This window comes from Accipiter gentilis, chromosome Z (genome assembly GCF_929443795.1).
Source record: "Accipiter gentilis chromosome Z, bAccGen1.1, whole genome shotgun sequence".
Lineage (NCBI taxonomy): Eukaryota > Metazoa > Chordata > Aves > Accipitriformes > Accipitridae > Astur > Astur gentilis.
Window position 1 is genome coordinate 7510364 of NC_064919.1, and position 19543 is coordinate 7529906.

The 19543-nt window shown below is 39.0% G+C and overlaps 1 protein-coding gene across 4 annotated transcripts in view; it reads right to left on the reverse strand.

The window, feature by feature from the left end:
- Nucleotides 1-19543, reverse strand: part of VCAN (versican) — a 108714-nt gene that overhangs the window by 62685 nt on the left and 26486 nt on the right. For all 4 annotated transcript variants that reach the window (XM_049794532.1, XM_049794533.1, XM_049794530.1 and 1 more), the window contains 3 exons: nt 19142-19316; nt 18900-19027; nt 6263-6556 (listed from right to left, as the gene is read on the reverse strand). In XM_049794532.1, coding sequence (XP_049650489.1) covers nt 6263-6556; nt 18900-19027; nt 19142-19316 — 597 coding nt within the window. The remainder of the gene's footprint in view (nt 1-6262; nt 6557-18899; nt 19028-19141; nt 19317-19543) is intronic.

The window sequence follows — 19543 nt, forward strand, 5'->3', positions numbered from 1 at the left end:
TCAAAATTCCTTCGCCATGCAACTGAAGCAGAGTGGAGTAAGAAACATGCTGCAAGCTGTTAGTGTGCACAGCCTCTGTGATGTTTGCTTGTTGCTACAAACCCAGCAGAGAGCTTCAGGGATTTATTCTTCCTACACCTGGTCCAAGATATTACTGGAGATCTCTGCAGCTATGTAGGTCTTGCTAAACTGCATACCTGAGAGAAGCACAGAGATCTACCTTCTTAGCAAAACAATAAAAGCTAGAGAATTGTTATCCAGTGGTAGCTGCCTCAGTAAGGCAGCTTAAGCCTTTCACATATCTTCACCTTTACAGAGGGGAAAGGAAGCACGACCAGAGCCAACAGCCTTGTATACACTGTGGTCAGTGCCATGACCTTGAGATGCTTGCCTTCTCAAAGGCATTTTACCCGTTCTGATACTGGACTGTGAAATGGTGGAGGACATTGGCTTTATTATGTTCAGCACTCTATTGTGTTTCATCTAAGATAAACTTTTTTGTTGTTCTTTTTCTTCACATTGATAATTTTGTTCCCTGGGTGTCACCACACCCTATGTCTTCAGTATTCCGTGGTCGTTCCCAAACTGATCAAAAGTCCACAGATCTCCCTTAATACAGTCCCTGACATCAGGCTGGAAATAATTCCCTCATCCAGGAAATAGCTGGGACATGTAGCTACTGACGGTTGCTGTGGTGAGGGACAGAACTGCTTAGTTATTCAAAGTTTTCCAAACTAAGTCACATGCAGCAAAAGGGAAGACAACATTTCTTCTGCCAGTTTTTGAGCTATGCCTAAAAATCTTATCCGTTCTGCTGCTGGACAAGTGGAGCATAATATTTGATGTTTTCTGAGCCTTAGTCTGCAATTATGGTGGCTCATGCTCTAGGACCACCCAAAGAAGGGGCTTTTTTCTCTTTCCCTTCTCTGAAGTACTCCATAGAAGAACGCTGCCTGCAAGTCACCTTGCATTACCAAACACCCCTGTCCTAGCAAAACACTCTTACTTGAACTAACAAGAAACAGAGGGTTTGGTTGGAGAGGTTTTGTGGCAGGAAGGCAAGAGTTTTGCAGAGAGACCTTTATTCTCCACTTTCATCTTACAAAGGTCTGTCCTGATACATATGAAGGTTGCTGCTTCCTACATTTATTCTATAAAAGTGCACTCTGATTTTGAGCTTCAGATGGATGAAACATCAAAGAAAGAGGCCCTCAGTCACAAGCAGTGGTTGACTTGGATACACTCTTGATGGGGCTGTACTGAAATCAAAATAATGTGGACTCCATTCATGATGAACACATACAACAACGCTGCCTCAGAACTGGAATTTTCCAGTCTCCAGTTAAAGTGAAGTCATAATGCCAAACCAAAGTGGCATAACCAAAGAGAAACAACAAAGGTGCATGAAACAAAGTCAAAATGAAAGAGCAAAGCTGAAACAAAATGGTCAAATCCAGAGCAAAACAGTCAACACGTGTTTTGAGTCAAGCAAAAAATGTTTTGCTGAAAGATTCGCCAAAATCAATACAGGTCTACAAAAGAATTCAGCTTTAATAAATCAGTGTTTGTCAGCAAAATGCAGAATTTATGTTTCAAAAATTCAACCACCTCTGTGAACGAAGCTCATCAAGTTCAGTTTTGGTACAGGTGTGTAAGACAAAAACTGTATACTTTTTGATTAGTGCATTTCTGGAGTGCAACTTATTCTACAGATGCTGTAGTATAAAATGTCCCATCCAAAGTCAGTTGAAGTCTGTGGAAAGATTCCCACAAACTTCAGTGAATTAGAAATGACAGGACTGGGAGATAGAGGGATGGAATTAAATAAATACCCTATAGCTTTATGCAAGAACTAACTATTAAATTGATACCCATTAAAAGATAATTTTTTTTGCTGATACAATGTTTTTTTCTCTTACAGATAAACGTGTTCAGCAACAGTTGTTCTATGTTTTTTTCTTTTATTTGTAAATATGTTAATAAGTTATAAGTTAACATTTGAAAAACTTTTCTTCTGATGATGGCCTCCAAGGATTTTCAAGTACTTAATCACATGTCTAACCTGAAACTTTTTCAAGCCCCATCAGACACATGATTGGGTACCTCTCAGAAAAAAAAGAACTTAAAATTCTGGCGAAAGACTTGGAGGGATGATATGCAACACACGGATAATGTTTCAGAAACTCAGAGCCATGTGGTTTCCGTAGAGTGAAAAACACTTATGATCAAAGTGAAGACGGTTGTTTGGTTTTTTTAACAAGATTTTTAGATTTTAAATCATGTATTATTAGTCTGGGCCACTTTTATTTTCATAAAGTCAAGATACTTTGCACAATGTAATTTTATAACCAGAACACTGCTGAAGTTAAAATCCTGAACTTAACTGTACTGTTAAATGTTGTCCAGGTTGGCTGTTTTATTGAAAGTAGTGCATATTATTTTTAAGTTGAATTTACTGCTCAGGTTACTGTTTTTCATGTATTTTAATAAACATGATTCCTTTTTAAAAGTAAGTAAAATGTTCAAAATACAGATTGAGGTTTCTTTGAACTGCAATTTAAAATTAGTATTTTGAGATTTTCCACCAAAGAGACTTTTAACCACAGTATAGGAGTGAAGAGTCTAAGCAGGGCTGAAGAAAGAGATATCCCCTTAAATATACGATTTGTCTTTGTAATGACTAAAACAGATGCCTGCTTTGCCACTAATCTATTGCTTCAGAGTATGTATAAAGTCAAGCACTGGACTCATCCTTTCTGTGGCTGTGAGGCATTTGTTTTGGTGCCCTTACTCAGGGAGTATAGTATTACTCAGCATGAGTAAAAGTGGCAGACACAAGTCCTTCATCATTGCCATTTCACTTCAGACTAAATGTGCAACATGTGGCCATTACCTATGGAGCTGAGTCAATGGGAACTTCACTAGCTTTCACACAGGAGGCAGAGGAAACTTTACAGGGAGGCTGTAAAAGAACTGAGATCACCACATGAACATCTGTGCTGCAGACCTTCAGCACTGGTGCTACCTGGATAGCTGGCTTGATCCTGCCCTGTTCACAGAGGCACTCTGTGTTTTTCCCTTTAGCTGACCAAGATCTCATAAATGCATGTAACGACATCCCTTTTTACTTCTTTTTCAGCAACAGATTTTTTTTCTGGTGTGACTGGGTATTCAGGTGAGGAAGGAAACATAACAATGTAATGTGAGACACAAAATGAGCTCAGTAAGAGCCATAATCACTGGATCATAGTTACGTGGAAAGAGTCAAGGTCTTGGGGAGAACAGTTTTGTTGTCTGGCATGGTGGGAATCACTGTGTAAAAGCTTCATATCGAGCTAAAAGAAGTAAGAACTTGGGGATAGTGGACTTTATGTGATGGACTACTGCACTGGAAATTTAAAATAGAGACAATGAGAAGTTTTGGAAGAAACTTCCAGACAAAAGACGACTGGAAACAAGGACTTAAAATTCAAGCTTCCTGCTATACTGTAGAGCCATTTTTTTCTTCCTCTCTCTTTTTCTGCCCCAAAGAAGGGACTGGCTCCAAGGCTCCAACAGGAGGGAATGACTCACTCTACAGTCACTGCTTCAGGCAGCTGCTTGAGATATGAAAGACCAAGATGCTAGGCAGCAAGTCTCATTACTCACCACTTGCATAAATCTTTTAGCAAAAGCAATGAAGAGTTACAGCTGGCTCCTGTGAGATCCCAAGCACCTTCTGAGAGGGAGAGAGCGCTTTCAGTAAATTCTGAAATATGTGGCAGACAGGCATCCTGAAGGAAGGTACACGGTTAAGCATTACACTGCTGCATTTCCCTACACAAAACCAGATGTATTTGGCAAAACCTGAGTCATCTAGCTAGCGGTGTTTAATTAATTCTGATGTAAAGTTGAATGCAATTAAAATTGCTACAGAGCAGCCCCCTGTATACCAAATTGTGTTGGTTCTCTTTAGTCTGTTTTTTTCTTGTAAAAGGGTTGATAGTCATAGACTGTCTACTTCCTGGGTTGCAAACTGATGAAATATTTATTCTCCATGTATCAAGGGCAAGAGTTTGCAGAAAAAGCAGTTATACAAAAGGCAACAATCCAATACTTATCAAGGATGTTCTCAGAACAAATTGTATGTCACTAGAATTTGTTAACTAAAACTTCCAGAAAGAACATTGAAAAGGCACATGTTGTTTAAAAGAGGAGAAATTCACACAGAAAAACAGAAGGTTAGAATTTGTCCTAACTAAAGACTAGATTACAGGCAAAATGTTGAGTCCCTACTTCGGTCTTTTAGAAGGACTGATGATTTTCATCCCCATTAAAGTCAATTTTACTCACAACACTTTGGGGGAAGAACAAAAGGAGTGATATGACAAAATTCTGCTCTGCAGATTACAGCACACACTCCTGAATTTAACTAGTCCTTATTCCTTTATGCAGTTCCCTTGAAGTCCATTAGGACTACTTCCACATGCAAAGTTTTGGAACACTTTACCCACAAGGAATAAAGATTAAAAACAAAAATAAATTCTATTTTAAAATATTGCAGATAAGAGTGTCTGAGAACAGCCAGACTGTAACATTGCACCAGATGTTGGGATTTGTTCTCAAGCAGTAAGGTTTGTTCATAAATGAGCCTTCAAGACTGAGTTAGTTAGAAAGATCTGCAGCTGCAGTTGGTTCACCACCCACAAAAATGAGGACAGTACAGGCTGCACATTTCAAGCTGTTCTGACTTACAGGACTGAGTCAAAAACCCCTAGATATTCATAGTTAAAGACCAAGTTCTGAACTTTTAACTCAACACAAGTAGCCTTTACATGTTAATGTCAATTGTACTATTTGCAGCCACAGGAACTTCCTTGAACAGAGAGGCCTGCAGGAAAACTGTTGAGCAGTCCAATCTCCCTATGTTGCTGAGGAGACTTCAAGTCTCAGGGAAGCAGGATATTCAGCTGGGAAGAAGCACTCTGATCTCTTTGAAGCACTCTGATCTCTTCGATGTGATGCACCTTCCAACAGTATCAGTGTCCTCTTGCACAAAAAAAAACATCCTGTGATGGAGGGGATATTAAAAGGGTACAACTAAAGTGATGGGATCCTCTCTTAACAGACACAGATAGCTGGTCTGTGGTATTTGAAAGGGCTACACAGAAACGTGCATGTTGCACATCTTGAGATGCATGGAATGGTTTCTGGAGGTGTAGCAAAAGAGTAAGTAGTCATCACTAATGACAGAGAAAATTTTAGGAGGGATGTTCTGGAGGAAGCCAGGCAGATGAGACCAGGACCTCCATGGTGGCAGTCTGTGAAGCAGTGCCAGTTCCAGGAAGGCTTGGGAGACAGGCAGGGGTCTAGAAGTGGTGCACAGGTGAGATGATATAGGGAAAAGAAACTCAGGTACACTGGAAGCTGGTTAACCTTTTGGGACGAAAGAAACCTATGCTAGGATAGGCTGCACCATAATAATAGCAGAGCCAGGCTGCTGGCACTGACAATGAACAAGGTTACAGAGGAATATTTAACTCCAAAGCCAAAGGAAAGCTGACAAGTGTGGAGGAGATCTGACTTAGACTGATGCAGTCTACCAGGTGAATGTGGCAAATGCTTGCCGCATCTCTGAAAGGACCAGGAGAGAAACAAGCAGCAGTAAGAAAGGCAATTTAGACCATCCACAGTACCAGCTGACTGGCGTGTGAAACACTGAGTGAGTGAGAGGAGAACTTACAACTGCTTTAGAAGCCTGAAACATATGATAGGACAAAATGCCTGGAAAGCAGATAACCCCCAAACTACCATCATCTCAGAGACCTGAAAATGGCCAGGCTTGTATGCAGTCTGTAAACAGTCTCTCTAATTGCCATCACTGGAGACAGAACATCAAGTTAGACAACAGTCATTCACCTGGTCAAGTAGGATATTTCTTCTGGTTTTATGTTCATTGACACAAAGAGACCAGGGCGCACTCAGGCACCAAATTATCTGCAGACTGAGGGTGACTATGGGTACGATGTGTCCCTCTGTGTAAAAACACTACTCAGGATGAAATCTTACCTTAAAACTTTGCCTATCTTTGTCTGTCAATGTTACTTTTAGACACTCATTTTAGTTCGGCTTTTCTTTCTTTTTTGTAAAGCCATAGTGATAAAACAATTTTTTAAAAACTCATGTACAACACAAGAACTGAAACAAAACACATATTAAAGGAAACACTTTTCAGGGTTAGCACAGTAAGCATACTGAAAATTATAACTAATAAAAAGCTTACGTTCGTAGCAGTAGGCATCAAACTTGCTATCTGGGTAAGGAAAGCCTGTTTGGTTTTCATAGCGATACAGGGTTCTCACCCCAAGTAAACCTCCACCACACTGGGGCCTTGCCACTGAGGCTGGGTAACGAACACTGCCATCCGCCAGCCAGCCATAGTCACATTGGTCAAAGCCATTCCTCCAGGCAACATACAGATTCCCAACAGAAGCAAGAACACCATCTCTTTTCCGACACAGCTCTTTAGCTTCCTCAAAGGTGAGCTTCTCGGGGACTGAGACATGAACCACTTCATCTACAGGAAGAAAACAAAGATAATAAAGACTGAGTATCACATTCCACCATCATGTCAGCTTAGTTCCCCTCTTCCAGTCAGTGTCCTGCAAGGTTGGGGATTTTTTCCAAAATCTGTTTGAATAGTTTTTTGCTTAAAAAAAATCAGACAGTTGGAAAATCAAATGTCCCAGTTTTGTATAAGAAAATGAACATACCACAAAGCATAAGCATTTAGATGCAAACCTTATGCCACAAAGTACACTGTAGTTGGAGATTGGGTCCCTCCCTCAGTTGCTAGGCTAGAGGTAACAGCAGCCTCGAAGTTCTTCTGTGACCTCTGTTGGAGTAGATGTGGCAACTCAGCTGCACTAATTAAATCCAGTCCAACAGAATTGACTTTCTCAGTAAAACAAACCTTTTACACCTGCAAGCCTCTTACCTGACCTTTTTAGTCATCACTAGAATCTTACTTGAGATACAGAAAAAACCCAAATGTTCTTCACTGGCTGTTCCACAACAGCTTCTAATGCTGTATTTCCACAAGTCTTCATCTTGCCCCATAGGGAAACAAAGGTGAGGGAATGCAATAGACATGTTGCATACACAAAGCCCTTTTTGTGTGAAAAAGCTGAATTAGTATAGAACGCTGGTAGTATAGTTTAGCTTCCATGGAAAAACAATTTGTAAATAATAGCCGTCCAGTTGGAAACTGAATAGCACATCTAATATTTTACTTCCAAGCTAAATCACTATTACGCAGTTGGCTTTGTTGCCTCATTCACCCAAACACTATAAACAAAATCAAGGCTCTAATGTTCATGTCCTGGGAATGAAATAGTAAAGTGACTGCTTTCTAGTTTTTGATCAGACTTCAGATGAAACTGATGAGACCCAAAATCAACATGTTCAGCTGTAGAAAACAGTGCAAATTCAAAACATCTGTTACAAGACAGTAATTCTCTTCCTCAGGTACAGTAGGCCGAACACAACAGTCACTGCTGAAGGAAAGCACTGCTTAATCATATTGGACATGCAATCTGTCTTACCTCTGCAGTTGTCTCAAGGCAACCTAGCAAAAGGCAAACAGAAACTACATCACCCCAAGCAGTTTCATTCACATCAATATTAAGCTTGTTTCAGCCTTGAAAGGAATGCAAGTGTGAAAGGAGGCAATGTACCAATATTCTTTTTCCTTCTAGGTAGAAACTCTGATTTGTTATTACAGCTGTATCAATTACAGTATCAATTCCACAGTGTAAGTTTCTTTATATATGTTGTAAGGAGTTTCTAATTCAGTGGTAAAGGGACAGAGCATGTCTGTTGGAGAAAGACAGATAAGGAAAGGAAAGCAAAGAATCATTCATCCTCAGAAGTACCAGAATGCTTCATTCAGCAATTCAGACCACATTGATAATGTACTTTTTTACTAAACACCTCTGCAGAAGACAGCTTTTTCTGCATCAAGGGGGATCTGGCATCATGGCCAGTACAGAATGAATGATGAATGCAGTTATCCCACCATACTCTCCCAACAGCAGTATCATGAAACAATGCAGCAAAGAAAGACATCTCCAGAGCAGCTCCCTCTGTTCTGATGACTATTTACTTATCCTCTCACACAGCAGCCATGATGTATATGATATGAAAATTAGCAGTTAAAACTACTGCAATTAAATAGCAGGTATTGGTCCAGATAGACAAGAAAATGAGACAAGTAACAAAAACAATGCATTTTCATGGTTTCTAGAAACAAACATGATGGATCAAAAACTAAATAATGTCAAACAATCCCAACAGCATCCTTCTGGGAGAAACTTTTTGAATACACAGGAAAATGGGTAAACAGTACAAGATTAATAGCAAAGCAATTTTTCCATCAACTGATCCGGATCACTGCCCCCAAATAGAGCTTGTGCATAACATCATCAAAGTTATGGTTATTTATTCTTCTGAGCTGTCATCTGCTCTCTGTTAGAGCAAATAAACTTAGTGAATGGTTATGTCTTGTTATAAGACTTCAAAAAGCAGGGTTCAATCAGTACTTGTGTAAGAAAGGGCACTTGGCAGAGAACTTATCAAAGTTGCACAAGAGCATTTCTATATGGAAAGCTGCCTTAAATTTGGTTGGAGTATGCCTGCATATACAATATGGATAATACTGCACATTTAAAGATGGGTGGCATATCTTTCTTTGTATTGAATCTATTCTACTGACCCCACATCTATTTATTTGGTTCATTTCATAAAATCAGCTGCTGTCATACAGGTATCTTTGTCAAAGGGTGTTTTACCAAAAGAACTAAATGATAAAAACTCCCATGTGTTTAAGGACAAATGTATCATAACCAGAATAGTTCAATAAGTTAAGTCAAAAGTCATATTCTTTGCCACTGATTTGGCATATTAAAGAATTTGTGATGATAAATTCACAAAGAAGGCAAAAAGGTGCCAGAGCACTCAGCAAAATGCCCTTATTGTCATTCCATCATATACCAAGTAAATACTCATTTATTTCAGGAATGCTAGTGATAAGATAAAGGGTACAAAGATGTTTAAACATGGCAGCTTGCAATTCCTCTAGTTAAAGAGGGTTTTTCTATGATTCCAGAATGCTTATTTTAAAAAAAATCCAGTAAAGTGCAAGAGTCACATTCCAAGTATCAGTCATTTGCTCTAAGAGATATGACTCTACAATTTGTCTGTCCAGTTTGAAAATAAATTAAAATCCTGTAGGATTGAGTGTGCATTAATGTACATAATAGTTGTTGGAATGAAACATGAAAAACAAAGCAAGGGTTTAATAAAGGCCTTGCGTGCTATATAAATCCAGAAACTCTTAAAAGTTGTCCTGCAATCTTCCAAAACCACCTTACAAAAAAGAGAGAGAGAGAGAAAGGTTTATGTTTTCTGTTGAGAGCTTGGGAAGAAAACAGTGCTCAAAACACTTCTTCAGCTGAATGGCATCAGTTTGATTTACAGCAGCTCTAAATTATTTGATGAGAAAGTGTGCACAATCTTTCCTGCTCTTCTCACCGGGAGCAGACTGTGGGCATGTATACTTCATGACAGCAGACTTATCACTTCAGGGATATGGTGACCCATACAGCACAAAGACAACTAATCAGGACCTATTGTTTGTGTATAGTAAGTGCAATCACTTGGAATGTGCAGGGATGACATTTTACTATCCATGTCACCTCTCTGACATGATTAGTGCTGAGACACTTGCTCACCACCAGTCTCCTCGGTCAGAAAGAGATGACTACAAAACTGTTGATATTTTGGGTGCATCTCCTGGAAGTGCTACTTAATAATCTCCCACTTCTTTATCCTCATAGCAATGTGGAAATTCAGTTTATTGTATGTAAAAAGAGCACTGGTCTTACGTCACTGTCACTGTGGCTTAAGAACAGCGAGAAGCTCAAGGAACTTCCTCTGACACCACCAAGAACTCAGGTTCTGCTGAACTCTTTCATGGACTCAACCTCAAAACTGACAGAGGCTTTCAAGAGGCCACAGAGAAAGGACCTGTGCTCTAATCCTGACTTCCAGCATGTCAGTCAATGTACCTGAAACATCCTGACTCCTTCAAAGTACCAAAGAGAAAAGCATTTGACTCTTGCACAGAAACTTAACCAAGAAATTTAATAGTGAATCTAATAAAATGTATTTAATCCACAGAGTCTTTAAAATTAATTGCTCTTTTTGGAAGTACAATGGGTTACCTATTTAGCAGAAGGATTCCTCCTGACACACTCTTACAGTGTCTTTATTATGATACCTGAAAACACCTAAGTTTCCCAGCCAAAACACTGGAAACAAGGAAATTAAGAGAGAAAACTTGTCTGGTCGATAAACAAATGACATAGCCACCAATACCAAAGCAGGGCAGATTCAATTTTGTGTGGGTGTGTGTGTGTGTGTTAAAAGTCCTGTGCAATGTTTTTATAGCTGGAGCACACTCCAAATAACTTAGCAATATTATGCAGGCAAACCCCAGGGCTTAGACCAGCAGATGAACAGAAACTAGTTCTACAGTACCAGGGGGTGAAATTGAGACCGTGACAATGTTTAGACTGCAGACAATAATGTAATGTATATTATTGCTGGCTCCCATTTAAAACCAAGCTTCAAGTTGATCATCGAGCCTCAGTGGTCAGAGCACATGAAGAATCCCCAGGATTTTCCTGTTACATGTGTTTGTTTTGCTTGGTTAAAACAGCCACCTGCTTTTTCCCTCTCTTTCAAATATATCAAGCCAGATGTAGAAGCCAAGTTTTTCTCTTGAAGACGAAAGCTGATTCACTACAACCCCCAAGGAAAAAGCTGAAGATCTACAGATTTATCAGCTGGTTTTATAGCAAGCTTCATTCCTTTGAAGGTTAATTCACTTATTCTCTCTCATCAGGAGATGTCTCACTGAGCTGGGCATGTTTATAGATGCAAATTTCATGAATCACACATCTTAAAAGCAAGCACAGAAATAAGGGCAGGGTAGAACTATAGCCAGGAGTCACTACACAACGTGTATTGACTAGGGTAGAAGTAATGAATCTAGATGTAAGTCCTCCAGCACAGACCTCATCAGTAATTTCTTTTTCCATACATGAAACCACAATTAAGGGATTGGTGGGTTGCTACTTCCTAGAGGAGATCTTTGAGCCTGACTATATGGTGTTCTCCTCCCAGAGCAGAGCATCATCTCCTCAACTTCACATACCATCACCCACCATGCCAGGTACAACAAAATGAGCTACAAGCCACTTGCACCTGGCAGATGAAGGCATCATATGCGAGTCCATGACAAAAGTTTTACAGATGTCTGAAGGATTCTCCCAAACTGCAGAGAAGCTTAACAGGTAACCTGTGAGTCTTCTACTGAATGCTTTTGACACACCTGGTAACACAACTGCTGTGGATGGTGGCTCATCAACCACCTATAAAATGTCCTTGCTATTATCCAATCTATGTGAGAGAATGACAAATACTAAGGAGACACTTATATTTATTTGGTTGTAATACTTTTAGTCTTTCCCCCCATTTTTCTCTCCCAGAGCAACAGGAACCTTCATTATTACTGTCCTATCCAGAATTTGGTGCTCACAAGCTTTACCTTGTGGTTGGGTGCTCAGATTCCACAACCTCCACTACCTTCAGTGTCAACTAAAGAAAGACATAAGAATATCCAAAGGGATATTAAATACACAAAAAGCTAATCATTCCCATAGATGGAAATGCTTAACTAATAATTTTAAATAAAAACAAGACAATAAAGTTCCAATACCTTTCCATCTTAGCTTCCTGGTGGTATTCTTGTTTCAGGAGAAGAAACATTATCTCCCACTAAGAATCTGGCAGCTCTCCTTTTTTGAGCTTAATGGGTCTATGGTGAACTCCAGACCTGTTCTTTAGTTGTTTCTGGGAGATGGTGGAACCCACCAAGCTCAGCAAGCAAAGTTGCCCTCATGGGGATATTAGAGCTCCAGGGTTCTGCGACTACAGTTGCAGATCAGGGTACCCTGAGTCAGGTATGAAAGATGGCAAAAAGTGACAAAATGTCATCTTTTCCTGAGGTTATATGGAACATTCTAAGGACATTTCCCCACCTGCAGCTGTAACCTGGTGTTACTGCTCTTCATAAACATTTGGTCACAGCTACATGGTCAGCAGTTCGAAGCTCAAGCAATCATGAGACACTGCCATCAGGACTTTATTTTCCTTAGAAACATGGAATCTGCCCAAACCTTCAATCTAGTCAAGTGTACAAAGAAGCAGGAATACTGTGGCCACTTCGGGGACTAAAGCATCTACCCTTGCACCTTGAGGACCATGTGTCCCAAGAATTTCCATTTCCTCCTCCTCTCTTTTTCTCTTTGGCCAAAAGGCCCATGCAAAAATGCAGCACCAGCCACCAACGGGGCTAACAGACTGCTTAAACATGAAGGAGGTAAGACCTACCGCCCATATCTATCCCTCTTCTCCACACTTGTATGAAGATAATGGAGACCACTAGCCTTGTCTTGAATACTCTGGAAAAAACATACAGATAGATTTGGGCCAAGACAGACATGAAAAGTTTCATCTGTCTTCACCATAGGCAGGGGCCCTGGAGGCTACATATAGTTAGCCTGTTTATTAATCCAGCTCATGCTCCAGCCTTCCCCTTCTTTCCCAAACTGCACAGACAAAACGCCTTGTCTCAGCTGCAGTTCTCTTCCCCCATCCTGCTGCTGTTACGGGCTGGTTCTCTGACACACCAGACTAATAAAGAGGTATCCTTAACAAAGTCACAAATTACTGTGAAACACTTTCTAGAACTGGTAAATCACAAAGACCTAAGCAGCTAGGTTCAACTTTAAAGCAGAATGCTAGACAAGCTGAAGAAATGTCTCTTACACGTTAGAACAAGTTAGTTGATTTCTTTTGATACATATCAGTAATTATTTAATTAAAAACTCTCCTGAATGTTTTAGGTCTATTCTATGCAAAACCATAGGCTGAACAGGAATCATCTGACAAGACTGGAAGTGTATACTTTTCCCAATAGGCTTGCCCTCAAGCATGAAGAATAGCATAGCAACTGCTATACCCTTAGAGAGCTCTGCTGCAGTTGCAAAGTGTTACTGGCTTTTATGTATACAGAAGGGGAAAATGAATTCTGCATTCTATGTGATTCTTTTTTTTTTTTTTTTTTTTGTGCCTTACTCTTACAAAATCATTTAGACATCAGGATTTTTGGATCTCCCCAAAGATGAGCTTTATCACTCTATGAGCTCAAATACAATGTCATGCATAAAAACCACCATGGTATTATTTCCTTTTTGGTTTACTCTCTTTGGGCTCTGTATCCCTCTTGAGAACTCTTGGATCCATGACCCTGCATTAGGTCACACAATTCAAGTCTGGGGAAGTGTCCAGTATAAGCCAATGCAAAGGCTGTGACTCTACCACAGGCCCTGAACTAAGAAGAAGAGACAAGATCCTTTGTGTCCCTATTTTAAAATCTAATCTAATTGTTGCTCCATAATCAGAATGGACTCTGGAAAATACCTTTAGCTCCCAAAACACAGAAGAAACTTCTCACCTGGAGCCCTATTTTAGATTGTGACTTCTTTAATTACTATTATTCTCTCAGACATTTCCATGACAATAGCAAAACTGCATGAGACTAGGTGGAAAGTATTTAAAGGACATCTGGTTTTGTTTTTTCTTTTTTCTCCCTGCACTCACTGTGTGGGGGGGAAATGGTGCATGGAAGGGAGACTATAATCTTCCCCACAGCCACCCCAAAATAACTTTCTTAGCATGAGTCCCCATCTGCATATTACATACTCTTGTTAGACATATATGGCTCCTTACTGGCTTTGGCCAGAAGACAATGCTGCATGGAGTAGTTTGTGCCTTGGCTCTGCACCACAGACTCACAGCCCCTCACTTCATCAGTGGGCTTTGGCGAGCAGATCTCACTTTGTCTCCATTTCTGACACCACAGCACTGTCAAATCAATCACATACAAGCTTATCTGAAGACAGAATGGAAATCAGTCGTTCCCCATCACACATTTCCATTCAAGGGATTATTCCACAGAAGACACTGGTGCAGACACCACTTCAGCTGGAGGTGTTAAGAGAATCTCAGAGTTATATCCAAACATTTGCAGCTTAATCACTTTAGATTAAACTCTTTATTAATAAATAATCTCCTGCAGTTAAAGGTATCCTAAATGTTTTTGTTAATGCTTGGTACAGTGAAATATGTGATTAAATATGAGGAATGTAAATCAGTTTGTAATAAGAGACCATGCCCAGTACCTATTTAATGATATTTTGTCTTCAGATTCTTATTTTTATTACAAGGACCTCAGAAATTTTGAATCATTCCCATAATTATTCTTCTGTGTGTTTTAGCAAAACTCAAAATATTTAACTTATTGTGCAGTCTTTAATCTCTCTGGCTTTCCTCAGAACAAGGAAATGGTAAGAGTTAGCCTAGACAACTGGTTTTAATTTAAGCTAATAGTTTGTGTTTCAGGGAGAAATCCATGTTTCTGGCTAACTTTGTGATTTCATATGACCAGAAACGAAGAAAACTGAAATGGTGTTGCTCCTACAAATTCTCAGTGCAAGTACTAAAATTAGTACTGTAAATTCAATACACATTTAATTTAAAATGTATTGCAAGAATTCCTACCACCATTTATGGCCTTCTGGGCTAACACACTAATAGTGTCCAACAGACCAATGACTGTTCAATGACTTCCATGATGACATTCTCATTATGGCCCAGATTTTGATATGATTTATCAAGTACCATCTTATTCCATGAATAGTTATCCCACTGACCCAGGCTCTCCAAATAAGGACCTATTTAGTGTAAGTATGTCTAATAGATCTGGCATTGAATCAGAACAGGCTATGCAGATATGAACTTACAAATTCACATGGAAAAAATCACGTTTAAGCACAGTTCTACAGTATACTAAGTGCCATGAATGTTCTTTGTTATTAATGAAGCGTTGAAAGCGGTCATTACAAGAGAAAGGTTGTTCCTTGCAGAATCAGCCTTTGGTAGACAGGGCAATCAGAAATCTGGCATAACCTTAAACCTTGAACTGTAAGTCTTCTACCAGCATATGAACATGTTGCAATACAGCAAAACACAGGATCTAGTTTACTGCTATGTTTGCTTTCTAATAACTTCCACTGACATTTTATCTAATTTTTTGTCTTCTGTGTGTGAGTGGTTCCAAAGTGTAATCTCATTGATGCTATGTAACTTCAAACAAGCTCTGCATTTGAAATTAACCTTTGTTCTTACAGAAACTGTAAGTAACTGTCTGTTATATAGACAAAGCCATCTTGGCTCCTTAGCCCCATCTTAAAAAGGAAGTCTGGCTTAGAGGCTCAAGTTTCTGTGAAGGCACTGAAGAATAATTTATCCTGCACCATACCATAATGTGGTACTGTGTCTTCCTAACAGGCATCTGTTTCTCTTCATCCAAACAGAATAAATTAACTCCTCTGCACGTCAGTATAACATGTCTATACCATACCTATACCCCATATCCACAAAACCATCACTCTTTCTGACTCCTAGTTGTTATTTTCAGACTCCAGTTCATTTGAAAACTGTGTGAAAATAGGGAGGGGAGGGGGGAACCACAAAAAAAGGAGGTGGGGGAAGTATCTTTGGTTAACTCTTATAATAATCTGGCATTAAAATTGATCAATATAATCAGAAAATAAAACCCAAAACCTATGCAGCGGGTTGAGGCTGTACAGCTAATTGGCAATTATCTCATTCACAGCAGTTACCTCTTCACAGCACATACAGGACCTTCCTGCTATGCAAATAGCTTAAGGATGAGTCTCCCTGTGTGTTGACCTGACACTGTCTTCTTGAAGTCAATGGTAAAACTGTAAAAGGAATTCTCCTCTCTTCTCAAATTCAGCTTACTACCACATTAAAGTGCTCCTAGTAGCAATGGCATTATCTATTAACATAACAAAACATGCAGCCATCATTTATCACACTGTTTTCTCACACCCTCTTCAGTGCCGAAAAAGCATACAGTATGTACTAGCCTAAGATGGACTGCTCTTTCCCTAATTTGGGCAAAAAGATTCTAGAACATTTTTATAAATGCATATTCTGGCAATCATTTAGATAAAGGCTAGGTCAAACACACTTTGCCTTTGGGAAGGATGATAATGAAACTCACAGGGATCTTTGCCTCCTGCAGAGTTTCATTCTGAACCTGTACCAGTTTCTATGAGCATTTTGTTACCATACAATGGGCTTTGTAACAATCTTGGAGAGTTTCAATGGATCCCAGAGGTGAAGTGGTCAATCACAGCCTTCAAGTCAGACCTACAGGCCCTTGTAGGTCTTGCCCTTGCAGGTCTTTAACCCTTGTCCCAGGCTATGGAGCCTTTACGATAAAGACTGAAACTGTGCATTTGCTTTAACCAGTTTCCACAGGAAGCTACTATGCAAGGAAGAAGGTAAAATGAACATGCTTATTGATACCTGGGTTGATAGACCAAATCTTCCCAATATTCTGTGCTAGCTTATGTTTCTTAAATGCTGAAGGATTCATATCCAAGCAGATCATATTACTGCAGTCCAGCCGACAGGCCACAAAGACATGTATATGTTTAAAGAGAACATCATCCACACCAATGGGACAGAAATGTATAGCTATCCATAGAGTAAAGCCAGCTCATAAATCTTAGTAAATGAAATTTTGTAACAAAAAAGAATTAATTAAAGTTCATGAGAAATTGAAAACCTATGCATGTGCATCTTCATCAAAGAAGACTGCACAGTCACTGCAACCTCTTTGAACCTCATGGCCTCGTTCCAGGATGTTTTGAGCACAGAACATTAGTCTCAGTGAAACAGGCTTCAGTTTCTACTTTTTTTAATTTTTGTTTTTAAAAGCTCAGTGAGAATATTTGACCCTGAGAAATTTCTGGCTCATATGCATCCAGGATAAGCTTCTCCATATTAGTTACCCTTCTCTGTTCTTAAGAGGGAAAGGAACATCCAGGAATGATACAGATTAGTCAAAATTTCTTTTTGTAAGCTAGGAAAAACGCAAACTGAATTTGAAAGCCTTGATTGAGAATTCAATCCCATAAAGGATTGGTGGAGGATCCATGTTATGAACTCTAGGTGTTCAGATGTGCTGCTTACTGACAGATATAGATGGAACATAAGTAAAATTAAGACAATGTTGAGCACTAACAAAATTCCATCACTTAATTATCAGAGTTCGCAAGCTTTTTTTTTTTTTTTTGAATCTTTGCAAGTCTTGTATCGCTTGTATTTTTATAACTCTCCAAGGTGAACACAATATGGGGCAGATCCTTAGCTATTAAAAGTTAGAGAAAAACGCTTACTAATTTCAGTGACTAAAAATCTTTGTCATGAGCAGGAGAAAACTTTGCATGATCTGATTTATTTCTGCTCCAAGATAGAATACAAACACTGAGCACCTTAATTTTGCAATTGCTTGTTACAAATATATGTACACATACAAAAGCAGGCTTGCTCAGAGCCATGGCTGCTTATTGTTCTGCTGAGTTCAAGAGCACTAAACTAAATGCGTATCAGTCAAGGATCAGCCCAAAAGATATTTAATTAGGAACTATGAGTATTTCTTTAGAAAGGAGCAGTGAAACTGGTATGGGATAAAAACCTGTCAAGACAGAAGCAGTATGACACACTTAGACCACTGCAGTAAATGGAAAACGTACTTTGGTCCTGGTTGCAAAGTATTTCTGTACCAGAATGAAGTTTCCATGTGCATAACCAGCAAAAAACAAAAAAATAACAAAAAAAAAAAAAAAAAAAAAAAAAGCAGCTACAGGACAGGAAAGGCTATTTCTGCATTTATATTTTAAGTATACATACTTAAGTAGTCACAATAATGTCTAAGCATAAGGATATCTGGCATGTGGAACATATCTATGGCCCACTGAAAGGATATCATTAAATTCACTTCCAGAAGAAATACTGTAAGAAACAATTACAATATCACACCTGTAATATGGAGATTTGTGCATGCTAGAACTGCCCAATCACAGAAAAATTTACCATATTTTTCTTTTTACCATCAAACTCTTTGTTGAATAAAGACCAATCACAGAGACTAACCATGGATCACAAGGTATCATGGGGCTCACAATATGATCCATGGTTCACAGTCACCAAGTGGCAGAATCATAATCACTCTGCTTCATTAGAGGCATTTAATTAGCAGCTTTTGCAAAGACTATAGCTGTACTATGAAATTGCAAAGGATTTTATTAAAGAAGATCCAGATTCCTCACTGGAAAGTTCTTGCTTGTTTGTTTCTTTTTGATGCAGGGATGTCCCTTTTCAAAAAGATACTATTAAACTTGGATTGTAATTAAATATCTGTCTAATTTTATGCCATGGACATGTAAAAACCTTAATTACATACTTTATGAACTATCATACTGTTAGCACATGTACTATATCCATCTTTATATATATATAGTACATACAGTTTCTCAAACATTAAATGCGTTTCTTTGAAAATCCTTTTATAACATTCAAAAAATAAAATGCTTCAACTGCAACTTTTGTGAGATCTACTGCACTAACTATAGCAGCTTTAAACCTGACTGTCTCTTTGTAGATTCCATATTTGCCTTTAATTAAAGCCTGCTAGACCACAAACTATAGGTTCACTTCATTCAGCAATTCTCTTCAGATTAAAAACAGCCAAAACTTATTTTACACAGAATTTCCTATTTCTTTGCCTTTCCACATTAGAATCTCCAGTCATTTTTTAAATTTTGCAGTGCAGACTAAATACGGGCCTATCTTACCTTCCATGTGTTCCACATAGCAGTACACATCATAAGTTTCATTAGGAAAACGGCGCCCATATGTTCTGACTCCTTTCTTTCCCATTTTATCTCCAAAGCAGCCAATTCTTGGATGTCTAATTGGATACCTGAAATGCAGCATGCTCATGTTTATTATTATGATAAATCAGCATTTTAAGTCTGTACAGGCTAAGCATATTAATTTTGGGAAACTGTGTCAAGAGGCCTTTTAAATGTCTCACCTAACAGTCTGGTCAGACAACCAGCCAGCATCACATTGCTCAAATCCATCTTCATAGGCTGCTTTCAGTTGTTCTGGGCTTGCTATGACAGCACCATTGTCCAGACAAGTCTGCTGAGCTTGTGTAAAATTCAGAGTATACCTGCTGGTTGCTGCACGGTAGTGAAATACAACACCTGAAATGACAAAAAGCTTACATTAGTGACACATTTTGCATCGTTTCTGCAACCGTCATTGTACTGTAACTTCACCTACGCATCGTTATAATGCTGCAAACAGTTGGGTAAAAAAAATAGTAATAAAAGGCTAAGAGATATGCTATCACATAAATGATGTCCCCCCCCTCTAGTGGCTGCTATGAGTACTTGTACAACACCTTATGTTATTAATAGTTGGTGAAATT